The sequence below is a fragment of the Podarcis muralis genome, chromosome 3, assembly GCF_964188315.1.
Source record: "Podarcis muralis chromosome 3, rPodMur119.hap1.1, whole genome shotgun sequence".
Classification (NCBI taxonomy): domain Eukaryota; kingdom Metazoa; phylum Chordata; class Lepidosauria; order Squamata; family Lacertidae; genus Podarcis; species Podarcis muralis.
In genome coordinates this window covers 18,739,850-18,766,943 of record NC_135657.1, presented here as the reverse complement: position 1 = coordinate 18,766,943, position 27,094 = coordinate 18,739,850, and the positions used below count along the sequence as shown (strand labels likewise).

The 27,094-nt window shown below is 45.9% G+C and overlaps 1 protein-coding gene and 1 long non-coding RNA gene across 4 annotated transcripts in view; one reads left to right on the top strand and one right to left on the bottom strand.

Annotated features, from left to right (window-relative positions):
• LOC114594774 (phosphofurin acidic cluster sorting protein 2-like) overlaps nt 1–27,094 on the bottom strand; it is a 189,686-nt gene that overhangs the window by 56,798 nt on the left and 105,794 nt on the right. For all 3 annotated transcript variants that reach the window (XM_028724888.2, XM_028724889.2, XM_028724890.2), the window contains exon 2: nt 6,138–6,225. In XM_028724888.2, coding sequence (XP_028580721.2) covers nt 6,138–6,225 — 88 coding nt within the window. The remainder of the gene's footprint in view (nt 1–6,137; nt 6,226–27,094) is intronic.
• On the top strand, nt 11,967–13,045 carry LOC144327210 (uncharacterized). Its single transcript, XR_013392125.1, has 2 exons — nt 11,967–12,907; nt 12,939–13,045. It is a non-coding gene; the product is annotated as an uncharacterized LOC144327210 (long non-coding RNA).

Below are 27,094 nucleotides of genomic sequence, written 5' to 3'. Positions count from 1 at the left end.
CTGATATAAACTGTTTTAACTGACTTGGCTTAAGGATTGTTAATATCGTTGCCATTGCATGTTATATTCTTTGCTGAGGTGCAAATCGGAGCCTTGAGAAGAGAACATACTAAGGCTGCCATATTTCAAAAATCCGGACACAAGCGTTTTGCGAAAAGAAAGAAAAATTGACAATTTTTAAAGCTATATTTAAGGAAAATCAGCAAAAGACACAGCTGCCATGGGCTGCCATGTCCAGATTTCCCCTGACATTTTACCAATTTCTGCCTGGACACTGCTTCTGACTACTTCTGCGCATGCACGCACGGCAAAACCCAGTAAAATACTTCCGGGTTTGCCGTGCATGCATCCTGAAGTTTACGTAACCAGAGGACTGTCTCGCCAGAGTGGTGCATGCTCTATCTCCCGCTTGGACTACTGCAATGTGCTCTACATGGGGCTACCTTTGAAGGTGACCTGGAAACTACAACTAATTCAGAATGCGGCAGCTAGACCAGTGACTGGGGAAGGCCGCCAAGACCACATAACACCGTCTTAAAAGACCTACATTGGCTCCCAGTACGTTTCCGAGTACAATTCAAAGTGTTGGTATTGATCTTTAAAGCCCTAAACGGCCTTGGCCCAGTATACCTGAAGGTGCGTCTCCATCCCCATCATTCTACCCGGACGCTGAGGTCCAGAGCCGAAGGCCTTCTGGCGGTTCCCTCATTGCGAGAAGCAAAGCTACAGGGAACCAGGCAAAGGGCCTTCTCGGTAGTGGCGCCCGCCCTGTGGAACGCCCTCCCATCAGATGTCAAAGGGGTAAACAACTACCTGACACTCAGAAGACATCTGAAGGCAGCCCTGTTCAGGGAAATTTTTAATGTGTGACATTTTAGTGTATTTTTGGTCTTTGTTGGAAGCTGCCTAGAGTGGCTGGGGAAACCAGATGGGTGGGGTACAAATAAATTATTATTATTATTATTATTATTATTATTATTATTATTATTATTATTATTATTATTACAGCATGCACCACTCTGGTGAGACAGTCTGCGGGCAGGTAGGGTCTCAGCCTGCGTACCAGGTGGAGCTGGTAGACAGCTGCCCCGGACACAGAATTGACCTGTGCCTCCATGTACATCTGTGAATCCAAAATGACTCCCAGGCTGTGCACCTGGTCCTTTAGGGGAACAGTTATCCCATTCAGGACAGGGAGTCCTCCACCCCCGCCCCCCTGCCCCCCCAAACAGTACTTCTGCCTTGTCAGGATTCAACCTCAATCTGTTAGCCACCATCCATCCTCCAACCACCTCCAAACTACAGCTCCCAATGCTGGTCAGGGTTGCTGGGAGTTGTAGGTCAACAACATCTGGAGGGCCACAAGTTCCCAAGTTCTGCCCTAGAGAATGGTCTAATTTAGCCTGTATGATAAAAACAAACAAACCTTGTAGTTGGTAAAGAAAGCTAAAAACTCTGAAACTGCCAAGCCTGATGATTCTTTGCAGCCAGCGGCCACCCAATTTTCTGCAGAAAAATAAAGCACTAGAAAATTTTCTGCCTCATATCACGGCTGAATTTGACTTAATAAACATGGTTGTTCCTACAAACCTCCACCACAACCTGCCATATTAGAGTTTCGCTAGTTTTCTTTGAGGCTGGGCCTTATGCACAACACATATATTTCTAAGCATGGCTATGAAACATCTCCATCCAATGCGGGGCGTGTGGATGTCACATGGCCAGCTGTTCTCTGCGCACCATGCCTCCCTGTGGCTCCCATTCGGACATGCCATTCGGACAACCCTCGATATGCATGTGAAGACCAGGCCCCGGGGCGACTTTAAAACACACACCAGCTTCGGCTACTAATCCCGGATTTAAATCCTAATGACTGCAGTGCACAGAAACGCCTGGGCAGGACGCAAAGCTCTCGCCGGCCCTTCGCCCCAGCCTGCTGTCGGGAGCATCAGCGGCTTTACGAAACAGCTGACAAGAGCACAAGAAGGGTACAGCCAGGAAGCTGGGAGAGGGAGGGGGTGGCGAGGCCTTTATTTCCATCAAAGGAATTTATGCACCCATCTTGCTCTGCTCCGCTTGCTGCAGAATGAGGGAGAAGGTCAGCGGATCAGGGAGCTGACATTCGGCCGGCACCTTCGCTGCTCTAGATGCCCACTGGAAACTTTTCCGTTTCAGAAAGCCTATTGAGTTAGCTAACATTTGTTTCCAACATTTTATTGATTTTATTGTGATTTTAATTACGGTTTTATGTATATTTGGTGTACAGTGGACGCACGGGTTGTGAATGTGATCCGTGCGGGATGCATGTTCGCAACCTGCAGCGGTGTGTCTGTGCACACGCGGGTTGCAATTCGGAGTGTCTGCGCATGTGCAGAGGACGATTTAGCGCTTCTGTGCATGCGCGATCGCCGAAACCTGGAAGTAACCCGTTCCAGTACTTCCGGGTTTCAGCAGTCTGCAACCCAAAAACCACAACCTGAAGCGTCTGTAACCCATGGTATGACTGTATACACACACATAAACATGCACTTATACATTGCTTAGAGAATTTATTTTCTGAGCAAGTGGTTTACAAAATAAATACGTAAGCAAGCAATTAAATAACCCTTGACTAGAGAAGGAGGACAGAGTCTTGCTGCGTACTGAGGTAAAGATCCAAATATGTCTGCTCAGCAATACAGAATCATAGGACCATAGAGTTGGCAGGGACCATAAGGATCATCTAGTTCCAATCTTTTGTGCCCAACATGGGGCTTGAACCCATAACCATGAGATTATCAACCTCATGCTCTAATGACTGAGTTCTCCCACTTTCTTCTTTCAATACAACCATCCTTCTCTTGACGCATTCACTAGAAAGGGAACAGTTGAAGTCTGGGAAGACTTGGGGACAGGGGTCGGGAGATAATGCCTTTTAGAACAAACCACAAGTTCTCTTCAACTTGAAAGGATTTGACAACAGGCGTGCAAGAAAGGGAGGGAGCTGCAGCTCAGTGGGTGACACTGGGGTGGAGTGGGGAGGATTGTGTGGAAGGAGATACAATGTCCTGAGAACCTGGGGAGCTCCTGCCAGTCAGAGCTGACAACACTAGGCTCAATGGACAATGAGTGGTTCCGGTATAAGGCAGATTTTCCAAAAAGCTCTTCTGTGGCAGGGGCGGGCAGATTTCAGGCTTGCAGGATCTACTCTTGTGTTTTTCTAAAACCTGGAGATCCAACAACTGGGGCCTGGTACAAAAGCCAAACATTTTAAATTTAAATAGCAGGATGCTGCTCGCACAGGGCTGAGCTCACTGGGCTTCTGCAGAAAAAGGGAGCAACCATGCCTGGTTAGCTCGTTTCCTTCATTTCAGCAGTCTACGTTGAAGGGGATGGGAGCGATTATTTCGTTGGGAACATTAAAGAGATCTTTGCTGATCTTTTGCACAATGCCCAGAAATCTAGCAGTAGACCGAGACCCACCTTCTGCCCACCCACCTACCCACCCAGCTCTAAAGGGCTGTTTCCCCCAAAACGGCTATTGCAATAACTATCTACTACCTGAGCACAAATTATTATTAGAGAGATCCAGCAGATTTCCCCCTCCTTCCTACGAACAATGCATGCATTTTAGATGGGGAGGGCAAAGGAGAGATCTGTTAATGACAGCACCATCACATGCCCTGATTGTCCTCAACTTTAGCCAAACAGTGCCCAATATAGTCTTCTAAAAACAAGAGCTAAGGAGCTGTCAGAGAAGGAGAAGGGGCCACTCTGCCGCCCCCTGTACCCCAAGCACCGCTAGAAATTCTAGCCACAAATTTCGCTTTGTCACCAAGCGCGCACTCGACAGGGAGCTTTAGACAACTGTGGCTCCCTGGATTTTGCCTATATCAGCTGTCCCTTAGTGCCCTTCAGATGCTGTTGGGGTGACAACTCCCCTCACTATTGGCTACGCCGGCTGGGTCCGATGAGAGTTGTCATCCAGCAACACCTAAAGGGTAGTTGGCTGGGGAAGGCTGGTCTGTTATGACATGTGTCTGCTTAAATACATGTTGGCTCATTCAAACATTTCAGTTTTAAGCACATATGCAAGTACATGTCTCAAAACTATAAGATGCAGAGCAGGCTCATCTTTTTACTTCCGGCGCCCCATTTAGCAAAGTTCTTATTCAATACCTTCTGCAGAATGATGATGATTACTGTATTTTAATATTGTGTTGGAAGCTGGCCAGAGTGGCTGGGGAAACCCAGCCAGATGGGCGGGGTATAAATAATAAATGATGATGATGATGATGATGATGATGTATTACTTATACCCCCACCCATCTGACTGCACCTAACTATGGAACTCCTTGCCTATTGACATGAGGCAGGCGCTGAACTTTTTCTGCCGCCTGCACAAAGCACTTTCGTTTAGGAAAGCCTACAGAGGCATGTACAAGTTACAGGCCCTTTATTTCTTTTTAGCTACTGTTAATTTAAATCATTCCTGAACATTTTCAAATACCTGTGTTAATTGTTTCTACTGATAATTTTAACATGTTTCTTAAAAATTCAAAAGTTTTCTTACAATCATAGAATCATAGAGTTGGAAGAGACCACAAGGGCCATCGAGTCCAACCCCCTGCCAAGCAGGAAACACCATCAGAGCACTCCTGACATATGGTTGTCAAGCAGTACATAAAATTTGTTAAATAAAGACTTGAACAAAAATTCTCCTCCTCCTCCTCCTTTCTATCCCATTGTGTGTTAAGTGTTTGAAGGCTACGAAATAGCTGCTGCATTCTAGCGCTGCGGGGTAGCTCCCCTTTCAGCGCGGTGCAGAGACTGTACCCATATATCCTTGTAATGCAAGTCATATATTTCTTTACTCCTAGAAGGTTATGAGCCCCAAAGGACAAGAACAGCACATTCAAAATCCCCAGGTGGAAGGGATCCAAGAAAAGCAGAAAACACAGAAGGCTGAAGCGCCCCTGACAGCATTTCCAAAGTTCAAAATGCAAGGCCTCCCATGCGATAGGCAAATATTTCATTAAAAACGGCAGTTTGTCTCATTTACGAGATGGCTTCTTCGCTCTACGAGGCGGTCCCTTGGTCCAGCATTTGAGGCAGGCCCAAGATAGGGAGATTTGTGCTCTGCGGGTGCCTACCCCGGAGCAACGAGGCCACAATCCCAGCGATTCCTAGCAAGACGGCCTGATGGGGATCGGTTTCCTGGTGTAGAACTCTACTCTGAGTTTTGAGACAGAAATGGGTCGCATGAATCTGCATAATTCTGTTGGCGCGCTTAATTCCATTCATCTGATTGTTCAATTTATGTATTTTTGGCAAATCTTTGTTTGATGGATGCTAGGAAAAGAAAGCTGTGGGGTTTTTTTTCCCCCAGCTGAGGGGTCTGGAAATCAACAAGATACAGCCATACCAGGGAGGACAGACCACAAACCCAGATCCAAACAGACCCTAGGCTTCCATTTAACTCCTAGAACATAGGGAGCTGGGGGAAAGATGGAAAACCTGTCGATCCAGCTGTTCCCAGACTCTAACCCCAATCATCCCTTACCATTGACCATGCTGGCTGGCACAAATGGGAGTTGAAGTCTCACAACAGCTGGAAGGCCGCAGGCTCCCTATCCTTGACTTAGAGGGTGCAAAAGGCTGCCCCCACTTTCTGAGTTTCCATGTCCGAGATAATAGCCCTCCCCCCTCCCTCGCCTTAAGGTGAACGAGATGAGCTATTTTCTCGAAATAAAAAGAATGAAGCAACAGCAGAGCAATTTAGGGAAGTCCACAAGCTCGTAAACAAAGTTTTGCACAAAGGAGGATGCTTTGCCCTTCTGGGCCCTTCCTAAACAATCTCGCCATTCTATAGCAACCTGCCGGCTCCAACACATTTATCACACTCGCTGTTTCCTAGAAGTCAAAGGCCAATGTACAGAGACATGGAGGGTGGTGCCCTTCCTCCATCTCTATTTTTAAAAAAAGTCTTGCAGAAAACAAGCAACAAGTAGCCCCCATGTAAAGGCCAGGGGCTAGATGTCTGGCACAATGGATAGAAGCAACAGCTTGAAGATGGAGAGGAGGTAGGAGCGAGATGGCAAAGAGAGGCACCTGTCGCATAACCAGAGATACCTGAGGACACGAGACCAGCGGCTTACCTGGATCTTCACAGCAATGAGCACAGAGCTGAGCTCCTTGTCCAGTTCCCTCAGCACGGTCAGCTTCTTCAGGCGGAGACTGCACAGCCTGTAAGACAGAGAGAATGGGACACATTCAGGCACCACCATCCCAGGGCCCCTGCCGCATGGTACGAGGCGCTTTGGAGACAGCCTGGAAGGTCGGCAGGCCACTGCTGCTCCCGCAGCTGCCTGCCCGGTGGAGGAAGAGGGCGAAGCCGTGCGCCGCCACGGAGAAAGCGGATCGGAAAAAGAGGAAAGGAGGGAAATTAACAGAGCCAAAGCAGGATTAAGGGGGATTATGCGCCGACAGGAAGTTGCAGGGCATGTGGAGCAGAGATCCCTGCACAGCAGGAGCCACGGCCAGCTCTTCGCTCAGACATCTCAGCTAACCCTGCCGTTGCTTGGATAGAAACGACCCGGTTCAAAGCAACCCTGCCCTCAACTTCACATAACCAAAAATAAAATAAAATAAATTCACACTGCTTATTTACAAGTCGCATTTTAAGCACGTGATGCAAAAAAGCAACTGCTCTTTACGATGGATTATCAGTGCTCCAATCCGACGCTAGAGACACAGGAGCTGAGTGATAAGCTGGCAGCCCAAGCTGGCAAGCAAGTCCACGAATCTCTTAGATTGTTTGTCCAATCATGCTGGCTCCCCCAAGTTTCGTCCTGCCTCGGATTTGCAAGCATCCCTTGGCCCAATTCTCCCTGATCCACCTGCACTGTGTGAATTGGGGAGAGTAGAGGGAAATGCCAACCCCCCTCCTGCGCATCATGATTTATTTTTAAAACGAATAAACAAAAATACATGTACATCAGATTGTAGGCATTCAAGATGAGGGGAAGAAAGAAAACCAATACAGGTTGCAGAAATGAAGACTGGGTGCATTAAGTATAAAATATGACCCATCATCTCTCTCTGGTTTTTCAGAACATAAGAGGAGCTGTGCTGGATCAGGCCAACAGACCATCTAGTCTAGCATCCTGTTCTCATGGTGGCCAACCAGATGCCCGTAGGAAAAGCACATGCACAACAACACTCTCCCCTCCTGCGCTTTTCCACGGGGTCTACTAGCTGTAGCCCACCAGAGAAAGAAAACTGCTCCTAATACCATCAGGAAGAGAAGATCCAGATTATCTACGAATTCCACATACTTGCTTAATGTGCCAGGACCAGTTTCATTATACCGGCAGTTTCGTAATATTGAGATGGCACTAGGAGCAGCTGCAGTGGAAAGGGGAGTATACCAGGATCGATACAGCACACAGCACCTGGGCAGCACTAAACATCACCATTGTAAAAAGCAGATGGAAGAATTCCACTGCCCGCATCTGCACCACCAGCATCCCTTTTGCTGGCATCAGTACGGGGACAGGAGTGGTCCAGATGTAGCAGTGCATTAACTCCAGATGGGTAGATTTAAGTGACATGGGGCAACTGTCCTATGCAATGCACCTCGAAAGTTGAGGTAGAGCCATGTGTGAATTTTGGTACTGCACAGCTAGGGTGGAAAATAACACCTGTCACCATAATATTCAGCATCTTCAACTATTATTATTATTATTATTATTATTATTATTATTATTATTATTATTATTTCTAGCCCTTTAATCTGCAGAGTTCTCAAGAACTGTAGTAGTCCAAGAGTCCTTCAGCAACAGAAAGCAAAGACCAATTTCTGGATCATTTTTCCCACCAACCCAGTAGAGAACCAAGACTATATACCCAAGAGTCATTTTACTTGGCAGGCATCTGTAGAAATTCTGGCCTCTCTCAATTTAATATAATTGGTTACTTTCTCCACAAACGCACACACAAACACACAACATCCCACATCTTAACCGTGTTTTTAACATCTGGCACTTTAGAGTCCTTCCAAAGTCGTGCCAAAAAATATTTCGGCAGCTGCTATTAGATACTGAACCTTCTTTTTAAAAACAAACAAGCATATGCTCGAAGATTTCCCGATAGCCATAGCCAATAATACTCATCAAGGCAGGTTTGTAAACATGTGAGCCTCAGATTCCAGAGGGGTGTGTGAGTCAGATTTCCGCAGTCTGTGGCAGGAGAAGGGAACCTCTTTTCTATCTGAGGATGCATGCTGGCCAGAGACTGTAGTGGGTGGGATCACTCTATTCTCTCTCTTTCTCTTTCTCTTTCCACCCTCCACTTTCCTTGCTACTGAGTGGGGTGCCAAAGAAAAGACAAACCCCCCTTGCCAGAGGTCTGAATTGATCAGACCTTTTATAGTTCTTCAAGAGTGTCAATTAGCACATCACCTTGCCAACAAAGGTCCATATAGTTAAAGCTCTGGTTTTCCCAGTAATGATGTATGGAAGTGAGAGCTGGACCATAAAGAAGGCTGATCGCCGAAAAATTGATGCTTTTGAATTATGGTGCTGGAGGAGACTCTGGAGAGTCCCATGGACTGCAAGAAGAACAAACCTATCTATTCTTAAGGAAATCAGCTCTGAGCACTCACTGGAAGGTCAGATCCTGAAGCTGAGGCTTCAGTACTTTGGCCACCTCATGAGAAGAGAAGACTCCCTTGTTGGGGAAGATGGAGGGCACAAGGAGAAGGGGACAACAGAGGACGAGATGGTTGGACAGTGTTCTCAAAGCTGCCAACATGAGTTTGACCAAACTGCAGGAGGCAGTGGAAGACAGGAGCGCCTGGCATGCTCTGGTCCATGGGGTCATGAAGAGTCGGACATGACTAAACGACTAAACAACAACATGGAGTGATCTGCCAGACACGACATACTTGGATTTTCGGGGGGGGGGGGGGACTTTGATAAAGTCCAGTTCAAGGTGGGGATGATAAGGGACACAATGTGGGGTAGGTGCATAAGGGGATGCTGGGAGCAGGCTGGCATGGACCCCCATGTCTACCATTCATGGATACAGCACTCACATTTAGGCACACTAATGAAGACATTGGAGGAGGTCTGCAAGTATGTACAAAATACATCATCACAAAAGTCAGGTCTCCTTTGCATAGAGTTTAGCTCACCTTGGCAAATAATTTCTAATTCCTGATGCTGGGGTAAAAATAAACCGTCTTTCTGGGGTTGGTTGACACTGGCAAGTTTATCAGCTTTCCACTATCAACTGGGGCTGGCAGAAAGGTGGAGAGAGGAAGATGTACGAAGCAAGTGAAAGGAGAATGCAAAACTTCATTGAATAAGAGGAAATTGCTTTCCAAAACTACGTGAAGCAAGACTGCACACAATGATGTGCCCGTTAGGAGAAATGAACACCAAAATGCTGCTGAATTTTCATGAGGACTTGTTTTTTTAAACACTTACAAACTGATGTGGAAATGTGGGAAACGGAACTTAGGATTTGAAAAGGGAGAAACTGAGAGAACGCCAAGTTGACCGATTCGCCCATCCCTACATTTCACACACTGGTCAGATTTGGGTGGTCATCTGTCAGCTTAATGATGAATGACATTTGTGCTCTTTACATGCTAACACTTTGCTCCTCCATTCACAACAGTCAGCTGTTAACCATTTCCCAGCCTGGACAAAACGGGAAACTATAATTAATGGAAGGCTTCCTGGCTTGCATGCTGGCTGGTTTGTGCAATTGGAAAACTGTAGCAGTCTCTCTCTCTCTCTCTCTCTCTCTCTCTCTCTCTCTCTCTCTCTCTCTCTGTGTGTGTGTGTGTGTGTGTGTTTGGTGGGGGGTCTTGCCTCCTTCTTATCTCAGCTTATTAACTTTAGATATCTGCAGCTGCCATGGTATATTCTGAACTAGGGATAACCTGCTATAGACAATTGTGGTTTGCAAGAAGACCATTAAACTGAAAAACAAATGCCCTCTTGGCTTTTAAGTCAATGGAAGAGAAGCTATTGTAGAATAAATGAAAGAAAACACTCAGAAGGTAGAGCTGAGCATCCTGCTATGTATACTATTGGGGGCAGCGGATAATGAATCTTGATATTGGAAATGGAGTGTCACAAGTATGGATCTACTTTGACCTGTGACCTACGCATGTCTGGGGGCTTGGCCCTGTTTCACCAAATTGGGGATCATCCTAAGTGGGTGGCGTTCACCATGAGCACCCACTTCTTTGCTTGTCTTTATTGTTCTACTTCGGGGGTGGGGGACCTCAGGCCTGGGGGCCAAATGTGGCCCCCAAAACCTCTCTACCTGGCCCTTTGGACTTTCCCCATGGCCACCCCCACTCCCCAAGGCACAGCTCCTCTCTCCAAGTCACAGTCTCCAAGTCTCTCTCATTCAATGCCTTTTTGTGGCTAGAATGAATTTTTGATCTATAATAATGGCTTTTGTTTGCCTGGATATAGAGGACTGTGTGTAAGAAACCTCTAACGTTTACAAGGCTAGAATGCAGTCCGCTGCACTGAGATTTAAGAGCCATATTTGTTGCTCCACCCACTTTTGTCTCCAGCCCTGTCCACCACTGATACTCTGCCCCCAAAAGATGAAAACGGTTCGCCACCCCTGCTCTCTATAAACTTGAAAGCATTGAAGGTCATTTAAACCCCATCTACTCACAAGCAAGGAACCTCCCTCCCGCTGCAGCCCACTCCCAAACATGATCACATGGGAAGAAGTCTTGCTCGGTTCCAGGAGAGCAAACGCAGGACTGCAGGTAGATTCAGCTTCTGCAATCGCAGGGATTAAAAGGGCTTGAATAAGAAAGCAAAATCATTTTAAGATGAAAACATGGAGTCTCTCCATTCACTCCCAGCGTCGCTGAAGATGACAGACTGTCATAAAGAGAATGCCTGAAATCTCAAATGAGTTGAGTAAGCCATTAAGTAGAGATCTAGTGTGCATTCTTAGCCCACATCTATTAGAAAGCTTAGCGTTAAACTCACATATCCAAGAATCCATATGAAAAATTGTGTGTGTTTAGATGGCATATAATCATCAATGGAAAAGAAGCCATACTGGCTGACATCTCCTTCTCCCTCCCTCCCCTGTGGGGGGATTTTCTAGTGCCTTTTACAGACTAAGGCCTTATCTGCATTATACATTTAAAGCAGTATCAAACCACTTTAAGTAGTCATTGCTTCCCCAAAGAATCCTGGGAACTGTAGTTGATTAAGGGGGCTTGGGAGTTGTTAGGAGACCCCTATTCCCCCTGTACAGCAACAATTCCCAGAGTTCCCTGGGAAGGACAGATTGTTAAACCACTGCCCCCGGGGGAGCCATGCTTCCATCATTTTCTGGTCCGATAGGTTTTCTCTTTTAGACATGGCAGTTGCTTTGCATTATGCCACGCCCCCCACTGCAGCCATTTTGTGACTGGCACCCACAGCACGGCCAAAAAGTTCCAAATGTGCTCCTTGGCCCCAAAGGACTAACCAGTTCTGGTGTATTGTATCTGTTCCTGGAGAGCTGTGTGATGGAGCCAGAGCAGAATGGCAACTACAGCAGATGTAAGGCACCAAAAGCTTTTTTCTACAACAACCACACTTTTACAGCTCCCTAAGCCTTCGCCCTCCAGTTAAGAAGTCTATATTTACAATGGGGTTTTCATCAGTCCTATAGATACTTTTAAGGGTTTACGATATGCACTCCCTTTATGGTTCTTTAGTCAGTCCGCAAACAACGACAAGCCCCTCCACACAAGCCAATTAGGAGAATGCATCTTTTGGGACACTCTAGCAAAATGCTTTACGCCAATCCTCTTATTGCTACTGAGCACTAGCTTTCGCTGATCTTCAGCTCACTATAATAAACCAGCCCTGAGACTAGCCACAGGCCCCTAAAGGGAAAGTCTGGGTCCCAAGAGGGCACCGGTATTCACAGATCTCTAAACATTCCGTTATCACTTTGTGGGTGGATATTGGACTTTTTGTCAGACCGCCCCCAGAGGGTTCGGTTGGGCCCTTATACCTCTAGTATGCTTAAGACTAACACAGGAACACCACAGGGATGCGTACTCAGTCCGCTCCTTTATATTCTCTACACGTACGATTGTGTCGCTGCTCACCCTAGTAATAGGGTTGTCAAATTTGCAGATGACACAACCGTGATTGGGCTCATCTCTGAAAGGGAGGGTGAAACGGACTATAGAGATGAGGTGGAGCGGCTGACAGAGTGGTCCAGAGCTAACAACTTGCTCATAAATACAAGGAAGACAAAGGAGCTTGTGGTGGACTTCAGGAGACAGAAGAGCAATGTCCAGCCACTTTTGATTGATGGGGTCTGTGTGGAGAGGGTAACAACGTTCAGATTTTTGGGCATTGAATTACAAGAGGATCTGTCCTGGAGTGTCAACACAAGGGGGCTTTTGAAGAAGGCGCAGCAGAGACTGTACTTTTTGAGAATTCTAAGGAAAAACCATCTTCCGCAGAATCTGCTGCTTGCCTTCTATCACTGTGCCATTGAGAGCGTGCTCACTTATGGCTTATGTGTGTGGTACGGAAGCTGTACTACCCAGGACAGGATGGGGTTGTGCAGAGTTCTTAAGGCAGCAGAGAGCATTGTTGGCTGCCCACTCTCCACCTTAGAGCAGATTTATGCCACAAGGTGCCATAGGAAGGCACTGGACATAGTAAAAGATCCATCGCATCCTGGTCACTGTCTCTTCGAGCTCCTGCCGTCGGGACGGAGATACAGGGCGATGAAGACAAGAACAAGCCGTCTTAAGAACAGCTTCTTCTCCAGAGCGATCTCGGCCCTGAATGGGAAGCCTGGACTTTGAAAGTCATCTAATCTTCCTTGCTGTATTATACTGTATTGTTTTAATTAGTGTTTTTATAGTGTTTTTATAGTGTTTTATAGTGTTTTTATAGTGTTTTGATTTTGTGTGGAGTGCCCTACCTGGGTGGATGGAGCAGCCAAGTAATTTCGTTGTCCCCGAGAGGGGGCAATGACAATAAAGATATTATTATTATTATTATTATTATTATTATTATTATTATTATTATTATTATTATTATTATTATTATTATACGCAGTTATATACGCACATACTAATTCCCAAACCTCCACCAGCTCCTTCCCCTGCCGCATCAGGATCTATAGGGAAAGACGGGAGGAGCCCAGAGGAGTTGTCCTCTTGCTGGTTGCAGCTACGGAGGGAATGATCCAACAGTCAACAACTGCTCTCTTCTTTCCTCTTTTCTGGGGATCTGCTCCAACAGGACACTTTTCGCAAAGGAGCTGCTTTTCAGAACGGTGCCAAGGTTCAGACCCTTCTGACCCCTATTGCCACCTTCATCTAAAAAGCCACGTTCCTTAATTCTGGATGAACGGAGGTGGGTCGCACTGGCGGAGGAAGAGGGGTGTGTGGGGAGCACACCGCCCCCGGCACCACAATCCCGGTGGGGTGCCATCGCGGCTGCCCCCCTGCCCGCTGGGTGCCACGCCCCCAGTATACGCACCTCGCCCCTGCAGGCAGCGTGCCATGGCCCCGGGACGCATGCCCGCCACACCCCCGCTTGCTCTCCGCCCCCGGTGCTGGAGCATGAAGCTCCGCCACTGGTGGGTTGCTCTTTTATGGCAAAGGAAATGCACTCTTGACCATAGGCTCCTCCAGACAGCCTCTTTATTGAGCATTCACTTCGATTTATTCATGGCACAGTTACACAGCGATGAAGCATTCGTCCTGATTTGCTTGTGGGTGTTTACACATTTTTCTGTCCATCGTCCATTCATTCCATGCTCTACAATGCATTTCTTTTTTAAAGCATGCTTTGGTCCCATATTGAAGCAGGATCTACAGGCTTTGCGCCTGCAACAATATCACTGTGTAAGCCTGAATTTCCTGATAAGCGCTCAAATCCCTCCCACAAAATACAGACAGTCTGGAGGTGTCCCAAGTTCCAACATAAAGGTAAAGGTAAAGGTAAAGGGACCCCTGACCATTAGGTCCAGTCGTGCCGACTCTGGGGTTGCGGCCCTCATCTCGCTTTATTGGCCGAGGGAGCCGGCATACAGCTTCCGGGTCATGTGGCCAGCATGACTAAGCCACTTCTGGCGAACCACAGCAGCGCACGGAAACGCCGTTTACCTTCCCTCCGGAGCTGTACCTATTTATCTACTTGCACTTTGACATGCTTTCGAACTGCTAGGTTGGCAGGAGCAGGGACCGAGCAACGGGAGCTCACCCCGTCGCGGGGATTCGAACCGCCGACCTTCTGATTGGCAAGTCCTAGGCTCTGTGGTTTAACCCACAGCGCCACCTGCGTCCAAGTTCCAACATACTCCCTTACTATTTCCCATGCTCCAGGATCAAGCCAAGGCTAGGAGAGGGTAAACAAACAAGTGGAGATGGTGTGGAGGAAGAGTGGAAGGAGCATCCGAGAATGACAGCGAGGCCCTTGCAGGGGTGTGGGTCTCAAGAGGCATCCAATCGAGCGAATCCCTGATCCTGGTTCTAGTCAAATGCTTTGGTGGAAGATTATGAGTGGTACCCAATGTTAGTTATAACCAGAGCAGATCCGTCAAAATCACTGGACTTAAGTAATTCGAAAACACCCATTGAAACTGGACTTAACTAAAGGTCTGTCAATTTCAATTTGTCAAGTCTTGGTATGATTCTTTTTTGGGGTGGCTAACCTCTGGCCCTCCAGATGTTGATGGTCTACAGCGCCCATCATCCCTAACAACTGGCAATACCAGCTGGAGCTAATGAGAATCCAACAGCATTTGGTAAACTTAAGACAAATATTATTTATTTATAGAATTTATATACGGCCCTATACCCGGAGGTCTCAGGGCAGCTCACAGAACAAAATCAAAATATAAAACCACAATATAGAGAACAAAAATAAAAACAACAAATATTATCCAACAAAATATTTGCCAGGACAAGGGTGTGGAAAGAGAAACTACCTACCTCACCCAAATAGACTTGTTACTGAGGCAAAAAATATCATGCACTATCCCTCATATGTTTTGATTTTCAGTTCAGTTTCCAACATAATGAGACCCCCCCCCCCGTTTGTTGCTTCTAAGGAGATTTCATCAAGTTTTTTACTCCTTTGATACCCCATCCATTTGTTCTCGTACCCGTGAGCAACTATAACACAAATTTATCTTTAAAAAAAAATCCTGATTAAAATGCAGTAAAATATAGGCCAACTTCTGTTAATGCTTCCATTTATCCTAATCTATCCAAGTCATTTAAATCAAGATTTTAAAAATGTTGGCTCGTTGTATTCATATCATAAGCAGCCAGCAGCATTTTGCTTTCATACATAAAATTATCAGGGGAAACACATTTTAATTTTAATGGCAAGCTTTATAAAATGCAGCTCGGTGCCTTACGTGCAGCACTACTTTTTCTAAAATAACTGTTTCTTAAAATCATAATTTTCATATTTGATTTTTAATAGGGCAATCAACACTGAGTTAATCATCAAACCTGTTACCAGGAGTGTTCTTTGACAAATCCCTATCCATTGGAAAAAGTAATATATACAGACATAAAAACCAAAACTTATAGCACAATCCTATGCATGTCGAGCAGCCCTTCCAGACGTGCTTTTTGTTGTGCATTCATGATGATTTGCAATCATAATGCTATCGGGGCAGTTACACACATTGAGCTTTCAATCCTACTTGTACCTGCAGAATGTTTGGGTGGGCAGACAACTTCATTTCCACGATCAGTATGTGCCCTACAGCCTCCTGCTTACATCCTGCAACTTTTAACACTACAAATGTTCCAGGGTTTGTTTGTCACCCCCGCTGTTGCTGCACTATAGCACAAGAGTGCCCCAACATCCTTGCATTGCAGCAGTAATGCAATGATGTTGGGGAAGCACTGCAGAATAAATCCACCACTAACACACTGTTATTCCGTCAATGGCATGTTGTAGAATACATGTGCAAGAAAACATCTGTCCGGGGGTGGGGCGTTAATGTCAGCACAGGTTCGTTCTACCACATTCTTGTAATTTGGCAGTCGTGTGAAAAAGGCCCTGAAAGCACAGCGGGAACGGGCTGTGAATCAACAGCCCCTTAAGAACATTCTTTAAAAGCCAGCAGCCCTTACTTACAAATTGCTCACACACCTCCCAACTTCCCAGCAATCTATCCTAGACTGTGTGCCCACCATACATTTAAAGCACGTGACTTCCCCCAAAGAATCCTGGGAAGGATAGTTTGTTAACGGTGCTGATAACTGTAGCTCTGGTGAGGTATAAACTACAGTTCCCAGGATTCTTTGTGGGGAACTGTGTCCTTCAAATATATGGTGTGTATGCGGCCCTGTACTGTGACATAAACAATTGCCAAAATTCCAAGAGAGTTAACTCTGGCATTTAAGCAAATCTGCAACAATTTCTTCCTTTCAATAATTTATTGTGCTTCCAAGAGCCAGGTTTTTAAATCAGCAGACTGCCTGAGGAGGGAATTGTAGTAATGGAAGAGGGAAAATAAGAGATGAGATGAGCCTCAAAGCTCCTTTCTGAAAGTTCTGTTCAGCTCATCCCTAGCTTCTAAGAATCCACTAAGAAACCACCAGGCACAGACCATATTAAGCATTTTTAATTCTCTTTATAGCTATAAGTGCCTAGCAATGTTTTTTTAAAAGAATAGCAAAAGCTGGGGTTCTTAAAATGCAGAATTTGATACCAAAGGCTGGCTTTGGTACAGCAGTCTTGGGGATAAGTAAAACAAAGAAGGTTCTAACTAGAGATGGGGAGAATTGTGTTTAGGTATCAGCCCAAAGGCTGAAAGTGGGCAACAGTACATCAAGCCTATAAAATAGTTCTTTTATAGCTTTTACAGTCAATTAAAATGCATCTAAAACCTGCACACCACACAAATGGCAGCTCAAATAAAACGATTTTACGACACATTGAAATAACGCAAAGTTGTGCTGCGCAGGCGCTGCTAACAGAAAACTCCGAGGTAATAGGATGTATCATAATGGGACATCTAGGAGACAACAGTGGGACCAGCCTTCCTAAGCCAAACACATAAAGCTTTACAGCAGGGATGAGGGAGATGCGGCCCTGCAGATGCTGTGGGACTCCAAATCCCATCAGTCACTGTCAGTATGGCCAACGTTGAAGGATGCTAAGATGTAGCCCATCAACACCTGGAGAGTCATAGGTTCCCCATCCCTGGGTTTTTACTGGGTTGCAAGCCAACATATTGATTTGCAACCAGAAAAAGAAGCCAGTGCAGACATGGGAGCAGGAATACCATGTGCTCCTGCTGATCCGCCCCCATCAGGAGGCACGTTCGTATGCTCAATACATGCTCAAGCTTCCAGATATAATAGTGAGAGCCCCGTGAAATGCACATCGCACTACCTTTAGCTTTGAGGCTATGAATGCAAAACAGGCGTGATGACCTGGGACTCTGGCTCAGACTCGGAACCAGAGGAGTCTCAGTCTGCACCGGATCCTTTGCCTCAGGCATCATCTGTACCAAGTCTGGGGCCTGATCCTGAACGGTCCCAGTCTGCACAGGTTCCCCAGCAACAAACACCAGCTGGGCCGAGTCAGGGGCCTGAGCCTGCCCTGGCTCCAGATGCGGGGATTACCTCATTGCCTTCAGCTGCGCCATCACTTACAGCTGCTCCACTACCGGTTTGGTCAGGGGAGGCTGAGGCGGCCCCTGGGTCTAGTAACCCACCGATGTCTCCCGAGCTGCAGAGACTCAGGTCTGAGAGAAGGAGAGACCTGAGTACTCGCAGGAGGAGTGCTCGCCTTCGGGCAAAACAGGGAGGTGAGTCGCCAGGGGATCAGGACCGGCCGTTACCCCGACAAAAATAAAAGGTTGTCAGACCTCGCCCCAGGTTGTGGGAGCAACATTGATGTATGCCAGATCCTGCCTGAGATCCTGTACCTGTCCTTGCCTGGTTTCCTGCCTCGTGTCCTGCCTTGGCCCTGTCGGACTGACTCCTAGCGGAACCTTCGGATTCTGGACCGGACCTGGACCACGGTTCTCGGGTTACCCCAGGGGCAAGCACAGCAAGTTACACATATGCACTTTTCTAAGAGGCAAAGAAGTTACTTGTGGATGAGGAGCAGAAATAAATTGGGTGCGGTGCTCATTTGCACCACTTTGCAAGGATACAAAATATGCACCTTCTCACACTTTGGGCTATCTAGTCCACCCCACTGAAAGCATGCATGGTGAATAGAGACCAGCACTCCAATCTAGACCTGTTTCTGCCCCAAAAAATGAGATTTGTGTTCAGAAGCTGCTTCCGCACACCAATATTCATAGAGCTCCGCTAGACATTGTGACCAATGGTGTGGGTGGGCATTTAACAATGTCTGATTTTTATTATCAAAAGAGCAAGAGTGGGAGAGATCAAGATCACGATTGTACCATGTGAGGAGCGGGGTTATAGCCTTGGCCATCATGATACAGAGTCAAGGAAAAATCCCACCTCCCATAGAACTGCGATTCACTGCAAGAAGGAAGCTTCCATTGGAGAGCCACTGGAAGCTTCCTTTCTGAAGCTGGGGGGAGATTTTCATCAGGACCACCAATTGCGGAGGGGAGGGTTAAGTCCCTCACTGCACTGTGTTGACTTGATCCATACGCCTCCCACAAAAACTAAGCTCGTTAAAATACATACACATATTGAATGTATCATCGAGTTTGGTCCTTAACTGGACCCCAACAAGAAAATGGAAGGATAGGGTGATAAGCATTGAAGGAAAGCAGGGAGGATTTATGCTTTCTTTGGACCTCTCTTCCTACCTGCACTAATTTTTGCGCCCCCCCCCCCCCGGCCCACACATAAAAGTTAAAAAGCAATGTTTAAAGTCAAAAGAATAGCATATTCAACCTTCTTTTGATTTCAAATACAGCTTTTCAGCATGGACTCCCTATTGGCTTACGTCTTCTTTTCATCAGTGACAAAAAGGGGGTGGGAGATTCGTTTCTCTGTTAATTCCTTCAATCTTGCTGTTAATAAGTCTTGTTCAGGGATGCTTGGGGGGAAGAAGAAAGTTCAAAGCCAACAAAGGATAAGGGAAGAAGAAACGCAGAGTCTTGGAGGCAGAGAGGCTCTGCTCTTGGTGGAAAGGGGGCGGGGGGAGATTTCCCCTCAAAAGGAGTCAGAGCAAAATACACAAAAAACGATTCTCTGCATCCCCCTTCCCCAGTTTATTATTAGATCAACATTTTTTAACCATGTCCCATTCTTTGCCATGTTTTCCTCTATGCTTGTGCGTGTTGTTATTGCATTCATTCTATGTTTATTATATAAAATGCCTCAAAGTGGCTTAAAGCTATAAAAGCACATATACTACAATATCTAAAATACACCATACATCAAAAAGATATGAAGTCATCATGGACGAAACGTGCTCATCCTGCAACAGCATAAAAGGGACAAGTTCTACCCTGTCCTTCTACAAGATGAGCACCAAGACAAGCTAGGGTATCATGACAACACAATATGACCCCAGTTGTGAGCCATATTCCTGAGTGAACAGCAACATCTTCACTTGGTGCCTAAAAGTTCATATAGATAGATAGATAGATAGATAGATAGATAGATAGAGACACAAACAGACATATACTTGCTGGTGTGGTGCAGCACTACAGAGTTGGCCTCCCAGTATTAGCATTGCGGTCGTTTACCAGCATGTGGGGCAGGAGGGCAGCAGGGACATTGCGCCAGTGTGGGAGCGCTGTGTTAGAATTCCTGCTCCAAGATTGCAGTCATGGAATTTTTGTCTTTCACATGACGGTGTATGTTTTGACTCCACAGAGTGGGATGTGACAGAGACAGGATGTTTGTGTTACTGTGTTCTGTGACATGGGACTATTGTCCTTTGTTCTTTTTTCTCTTTGCTGTCTGATGCTAGAAAGAGAGGGAGCCATGTTGCAGTGCTCCGTGTGCGTTTATATGTAAATAAAGTAGATTAGCCAAAATGCTGAGTTGCTGAGGTCTGTTACGCAAGCTGCGAAGCCTCTGTGGATCCCTGAGTGTGCCGATGTCTGTTGGCATCGGTTGCTGTGATGTTCGGGCTGAAGAAAGCTTATGAAACCCCAGAAAGATCGACCAGGAGGGAGAGAACATGCCAATTGGGCATGTGTCTCTGCCAGGGTCCTACTCGAGTGTAAGCTGAACTCCTGACACGCTGATGAGAGTGTCAGATCGGGGAGACAACGCTGCCATGCTCTGCCCTGCCCCCACACCATCTCAGCAAGTGAATCTGGTGTCCCAGCACCAACCCACTAGCTACTCCTTTCTAGGTGTGTAATTCACACTCACACCTGATAACCAAGGACGACACTTCAAGCATCTGACAAAGTAGACTCTAGCCCACAGAATTTGGGATGAAGCAGTTTGTTTCCTGTCTACGTCAATTGTGGGTGCATTCATTCAAAGATCCACTTTGTCGTGTTTGTGTACTAACCTGTGAACATTTTTTTTTAAAATGTGCCTAAGAATTTGCATTTATTTATCTCAAAGTACTCATTCCCCCTATTTGTCTTAATGCGTGATTTCTTTTCCTTACATATTTTGATAGTTTGGTTTTTTCCTGAGCCAAGCACTGTATTGCGAACTGCAGAAAAGGGCAAAATCTGGCAAGTTATCAGGCTCTCATTCATGTGTTAGTCTGGGAATTCGGTGTGAATGGGGTTGGTTTGCTTCCAAATGCGGATGAGAAAAAATGCTTTTCTATCCCTACAATACAGTGGTGCCTCGCAAGACGAAATTAATTCGTTCCGCGAGTTTTGTCGTCTTGCGATTTTTTTCGTCTTGCGAAGCACGGTTTCGGGAAAGTTTTGGAAAAGCTTCAAAAATCACCAAAGTCTTTAAAAACCTCAAAAAAGGCTACCACACCACGTTCTTTGAGTTGCTCCTCGAAGTCAAGTCGCAACTGTATTAACGGTGTTAAGAAAAAGGAAACAAACTTGTAAAACGTTTCCGTCTTGCGAAGCAAGCCCATAGGGAAAATCGTCTTGCGAAGCAACTCAAAAAACAAAAAACCCTTTCGTCTAGCGAGTTTTTTGTCTTGCGAGGCATTCGTCTTGCGAGGTACCACTGTAAAGCTTATGTCATAATGCATGTGCTGGTCTTCAAAGGTGTCCCTAGGCTCTGGTTTTATCCAAGCAAGATAAGCCACATGCCACACTTCTCGTAACACCAATCTTTCTGATGGCCCGGGCAAGCCTGCTCCACCTGCCAATCACTCTAGCCAATCCCTCTAACCCTTTCCACGGCTTCTGCCACCTAGGCCGGGCTTCGCAAAGAGTTCATTTTTGGTCTGATGAACAGGATAATCCACACCTCTAGCCTGCAATGTCCTCAAGGTGGCAGCAGTTTACTGGCTTCGGCCACTCTTTAGGTAAGGAACAGCGGAAAGAAATGACTGCCTAGACCACTCAGGAATGTGAAAATCTCTGAAAACAGGAGGACATATTCTCTCTCTCTCCCCACCCTAAAAAAAGGGGTTATTGGTAACAAGCTGAGCACACAGATCTGTCCAAGCAGCATTTGTGCAGCTACCACAAAGCCGTAGAATAGGAGAAATTCATCCGATTCTACCAAATCGCTTCTTCCACAGCAAAGGCAGATGCTGGAAATAGTCCGACACAGACAGAGGAAACACTGGCGAAGGCTGAGCTAAGCTGGCATCAGTTCACTGTTCTGCTCACAGCGATCCTGCTGCTCTCTCTCTCTCTCTCTCTCTCTCTCTCTCATTGCCATGCTCATTACGGTGTCCCTGCAGGATGCCTGCTTCCTGCAATTGGAGCTAACAGCAATCCACTGCCAGACTTACTTCCCTGGGGCTAAGAGAGGACTGGAAGCTGCTCCTAAGCCCTGAAGCAGCGGTAGGTTTCTTGGAGGAGAGAGAGGACGAACAAAATCTGGGGTGGTGGACGGTGGGGCTTGCACAGCAGTTATATCATCGTCCATGCCAGTCCGTTTGGCAATTGCAAGCTCGATCCCGTAAAGTGAATGTCACCCATTCCTCGCTGCTAAGCTTGAATCCCCCCCTCCATGGAAATAACCTAAAGGCCCAAAAGAAGCACAAGACAGAGACGGGCTGAGCCTCCCAGCATCCCTCTGAGCTCAGCTGAAGCAGCCACAGCTTCGCTTGCAAGCCGAGCAAGCCCTTCCTCTCGGATGCCAGTCCCTCTGCCTCACAAGCATCTCTGAGCAAGACTTACCCCCGGCAACACTGAAGGAATGGCAGGCAGCGGGAGGGGGCTTCGGCAAACACGTCAAATGTCAGCACTGAATTAAGCACTGCCAAAAAAGAAAATGAGCCAATGTGCTGTTGATAAAGTACCACAACACTTTGAAAAACAGGTTTTTTTTAACCCCTTCCCCTTTATTACTGGGGGGGGGGGGGTCAGCCATGATCAGTGTTACCTGTCTGAGCAAATGTGTTTCTTCTTCTCTGGCAACGTAGTTTGCCCAAACCAGTAAACTGTGGTTTGCCCCAATGAGAAAAGGGGGGGGGGGAATAGTTACATGTGGGAAAGTGGATGCGCCCAGAGTCATTCTCATCTGTTAACAGAAATTTGGAGGAAGTGGGTTTGTTGCCCAAGATCTTCCATATATGTGTGTGTGTGTACACACACACACACACACACACACACACACACACACACACACCTTTATTGAACATATTTCACAAATTTATACAACAATCTACTATGTTATAGTTTGTATCCCATCCCATACTAGAAAAAAGAAAATTTAAAAATACAAAAAAGTAAAACATAAAAGGACCTAAAATAGCCTTCCAATTGTTCTCAAAGAAACTAGATCATACTTGTTATATCTTACATAGTATCATGTTATCATATTAATTCCTGAAATAATATAAAAGAAACAAAACAGGACAAAGATTGAATAGAAACATTTGTTTTAAATTATCTATACACTGCAAGACTCATTCAAGATCTGCTAGGGGTTTTTTGCTATTACAGTAATTCTTCAGGTATTCCTTAAATATAATCCATTCTTGGTTTACTTTTTGTGTTGAGTATCCTCTTACCCTCCCTGTCATTTTTGCCATTTGCAGATATTCTAGCAGTTTAGCTTGTAATTTAACTTTCCCAAGATCTCTGTGCACCCCAAATTTGCCGGTACAGTGTATGACTGAATAGCGGAAGTCTGGAAGCATCCCTTATTTCCTTTATATTTTTCCAGCCTTTTTAAGGTGTTGTCCCCACCCTTTCTATGCTGTTTCAGAGCAACTAGAAGGAAAATTTTATTTTGCATAATTAAAAACTAAAATCCTAGCTGCATGTCTCTCTCTCCCCGCCTGCTCCTCCAGCTGATAGTAACAAAGAACCTCAAAGGGTTCCCAGGAAAGCCATTTGAAAACCGTGATGTTAAGTAATCAGAGTTAAGACTGACAATCATAATCCTGATTTAGTTTGACACATTTGGAATATGGTGTCACCTGATTAGCAAGATAAAAGGTTTCAAGTCAAAGATAGCCTGCCCATGAGAGGATTATTATATCTCAAGTTATCTAACCCAAGTTAAAAATATAAACCAAAATTGGTGCGGAAATGCAGAACAGAGCCATGGAACGCTTAAGCCGCCCAACTCAGAATGTTTTTTATTTTAAAAAACTGTGATGCGGGGACTCTCAAATCAGGTCCTTTTTCCTCACTGAAGGCACTCAAAGGGCTCTTCTAGCCGAGAGTCAAAAGTGGTGCTTTACAAGGACATTAGCATTTTGATAAGTAATGTAGACAAAGCACACTTGGGTATTTGGACATTATTAGTTACTTTATAGCCTGGATTTCTTACAGCATGAACAATAGCCAGTTAATAATTCATGTCAATGTGCAACGTGCAGTCTATAAAAGCATCTTCAATATAATCTTATCTTAGAATAGAGGATCAGCAACCAGCAGCCTACAGGATGAATCCTGCCCCCTGAGGAGTACTGCCTCTCTCGTCAAAGTGCAAACTCTCTATCCCATTCTCCTTCTTGGCCATATGCCCTGCTTTATAGGGGACAGTTCCTCTAGCCAAAGCCAAGTCTGAGCCAAGCCTAGTTTAAACCTAAGAAGGAAGAACCTCAAATACTTAGAAAGAACCTGTACATTGGACTGAGCAAGGCCAGTGCCTTCCCCACTATAGTGAAATGCCCCATATTTCTACTTAATTTTTAGTAACTGTTTCTACATTTGTATCTATACACATAAAATAGCACATGCAACTTTTAAGCAAATTGCAAATCCTCTTTTTGGGTGCTGCATAAGTTGAGCATCCCCCCCGCCCCTGCCAAATGTAGGTATGGTCCAAGGTGTCAATTTTTATTTCCATTATAAAGTTCAGTCCTCCACACTTCTGCATTGGTCTGTGAATTCAGACTTTGTGAAAATTCATAGCATTTTGTTGCGGATTTCTCCTCCTATAAACAACTACCTGACATTTAGAAGACATCAGGGAAGTTTTTAATGTGTGACATTTTGATGTATTTTTAATCTTTGTTGGAAGCCGCCCAGAGTGACTGGGGAAACCCAGTCAGATTGGTGGGGTACAAATAATAAATTATTATTAGTATTAGTATTATTATATGCACATTTATGCAATGCAATTTGCCCTGGAATAATGTGTCTTCATACGTTCGCTTTTAAGCGCACTTTACTCTAGTACATTCCTTGGCTGGAGAACCGGCGATGCAAAATTTGAAGTGAGAATTTCAAAGGGTGGCTGGGTTTTGGTTCGGCTTCAAACTGAATCGAATGTCTCCCACTTCCCTACCCCATGCCACTGGAAATGCTCCAAGAGATTGGACCAAGTGAGAGATAAGGTAAAGTAAAGGGACCCCTGACCATTAGGTTCAGTCGTGGCCGACTCTGGGGTTGCGGCGCTCATCTTGCTTTACTGGCCGAGGGAGCCAGAGTACAGCTTCCAGGTCATGTGGCCAGGATGACTAAGCCGCTTCTGGCGAACCAGAGCAGCACACGGAAACGCCGTTTATCTTCCCGCCGGAGCGGTACCTATTTATCTACTTGCACTTTGATGTGCTTTCGAACTGCTAGGTTGGCAGGAGCAGGGATGATGGGAGTTGTAGTCTAACAACACACAGAGAGAAAGAAGAAACAGAATCAAGAGAGAAAAGTGGGTGACCACCATCTTTGGCTCTGGAACTGGGCAGATTACATCCCACACCTAAGAGAAGGCAGCTTTCCACACCCCTAGTCTAGATGAATTAACCTTCCTCCCACCCCCCACAACAGGCACCCTCCATGAGTTTTGTTTAATGCTTATTAAAACTAACTAGGCTATTGGCTATTGGCTATCACCACCTCATGTGGCGGTGAATTCCATAATTACATGTTTTGTGAAGAATTCTTTTGTCTGCCACGAACTTAGTGTCAATCAATTTTACTGGGAGACCTCTAGTTCCAGAGTTACAAGAAAGAAAAACGGGGGGGGGGGGGAGAGAGAGAGAAAGGACAAAAGACCTCTCTATCAACTAACACGACACAGTGCATAATGCTATAAATGTCTTCCACGTGCCCTACTTAAATCTTTTTTGGGGGAGTAAGTAAATGATGCATCCTGCTGTTTTAAGTAAAACAGCTTGCAAAACACACACAAAAATCTTTTACGACAGCTATCCATATGTTGGAGGGAAGACTATGAGCATAAAGTAGCTATTTGATGAGAGACTGACTTTTGTAGCAAAGCCTAGTAGTGGAGGATCAGAGGCATTTATTTTTTTTAAAAAAGAATTTATATCCCACCCATCCTGCCGAACAAGCTCAGGGGACAGCAAACATATCAGTGATGCAATTCAATTAAACATAAATAAAAACACTCAGGATAAGATGTAGGCTGTACTAGGTAATCCCAGCATTTCCTGGGACATTTTTAGAACAAAGCAGCTCCGCTGGATCAGGCCAATGGCCCATCTAGTCCAGCACCCTGCTATCACAGTAGCCAACCAGATCACAGAATCACAGAACTGTAGAGTTGGAAGGGACATCTAGTCCGACCCTCTGCAATGCAGGAATATGCAGCTGTCCCAAACGAGGATCGAACCTGCAACCTTGGCATTATTAACACCACGTGGTATCCAGCAACTGGCATTCAGAAGCATTGCTGCCTCCAAAGCCACTTCCGCTCTGCAGAGGAGGTGGGGTTGCGGGCTTCACGAGCCCAGCCTCTGCGCGATTGGGGGAATTTCCGGCCGCATCACCCCCTGGCCAGCCAATCGGCTGGCTCTGGGGGCGTGGCCTGCCCTATTTAAGGCAGGTGAAGCCGGGGATTTCTCTCTTTTGCCACTTACCAGCTGTTCCTGTTTCCCACCCTCCCACCCTATAAGGGTTTTCATTCCTTGACCTTGCTATGGACCTTGGTTGGTCGCTGCTGAGGGGCCTGGTAGGAATTTTTCCACTTGGCAATATGGCACCAGCCACTTGGTTTTCGCCTACCTCATAGCAAATTGTCACAACTTTCTTGGTATTGGCGGTTAGGCACTGGTATTGTTCTGTAGTTGGAAGAGGGAAGGAAGCGCCATCACCTGCCCTGCATATTGTAGGGTAGTCCGATAAAGGATTCCGGGGGGCGTGGCCCTGTCCGAAGCCTATGGAGGTGAGGGCCTAAGGCACCCCCTGAGCAGTGACCCTGGGGGAGTTCCTAGTTGATGTGCATCAGCAGGACTCCCCCTACTGGTGGTTAACCCTTTTCGGACCTCAAGCGGACGGGCTGAAGCCGGATATAGTCAGTTAGGACCAATGCCTAAGCCAATATCGCTCATCACCTGTAACCAATAAAGTTGTGGCCTTATTTAGCCCATTAACCTTAATAATAATAATAATAATAATAATAATAATAATAATAATAATAATTTATTATTTATACCCCGCCCATTATTAGAACAATAATTGTGTCATGTGTCTTTATTTCCACTGGGGAGGGGGGACTCGCCACGCAACAGTGGAGGCAGAACATAGCCATCATGGCTAGTAGCCATTGTCAACCTTACTCTCCTCTTTCTTTCTTTCTTTCTTTCTTTCTTTCTTTCTTTCT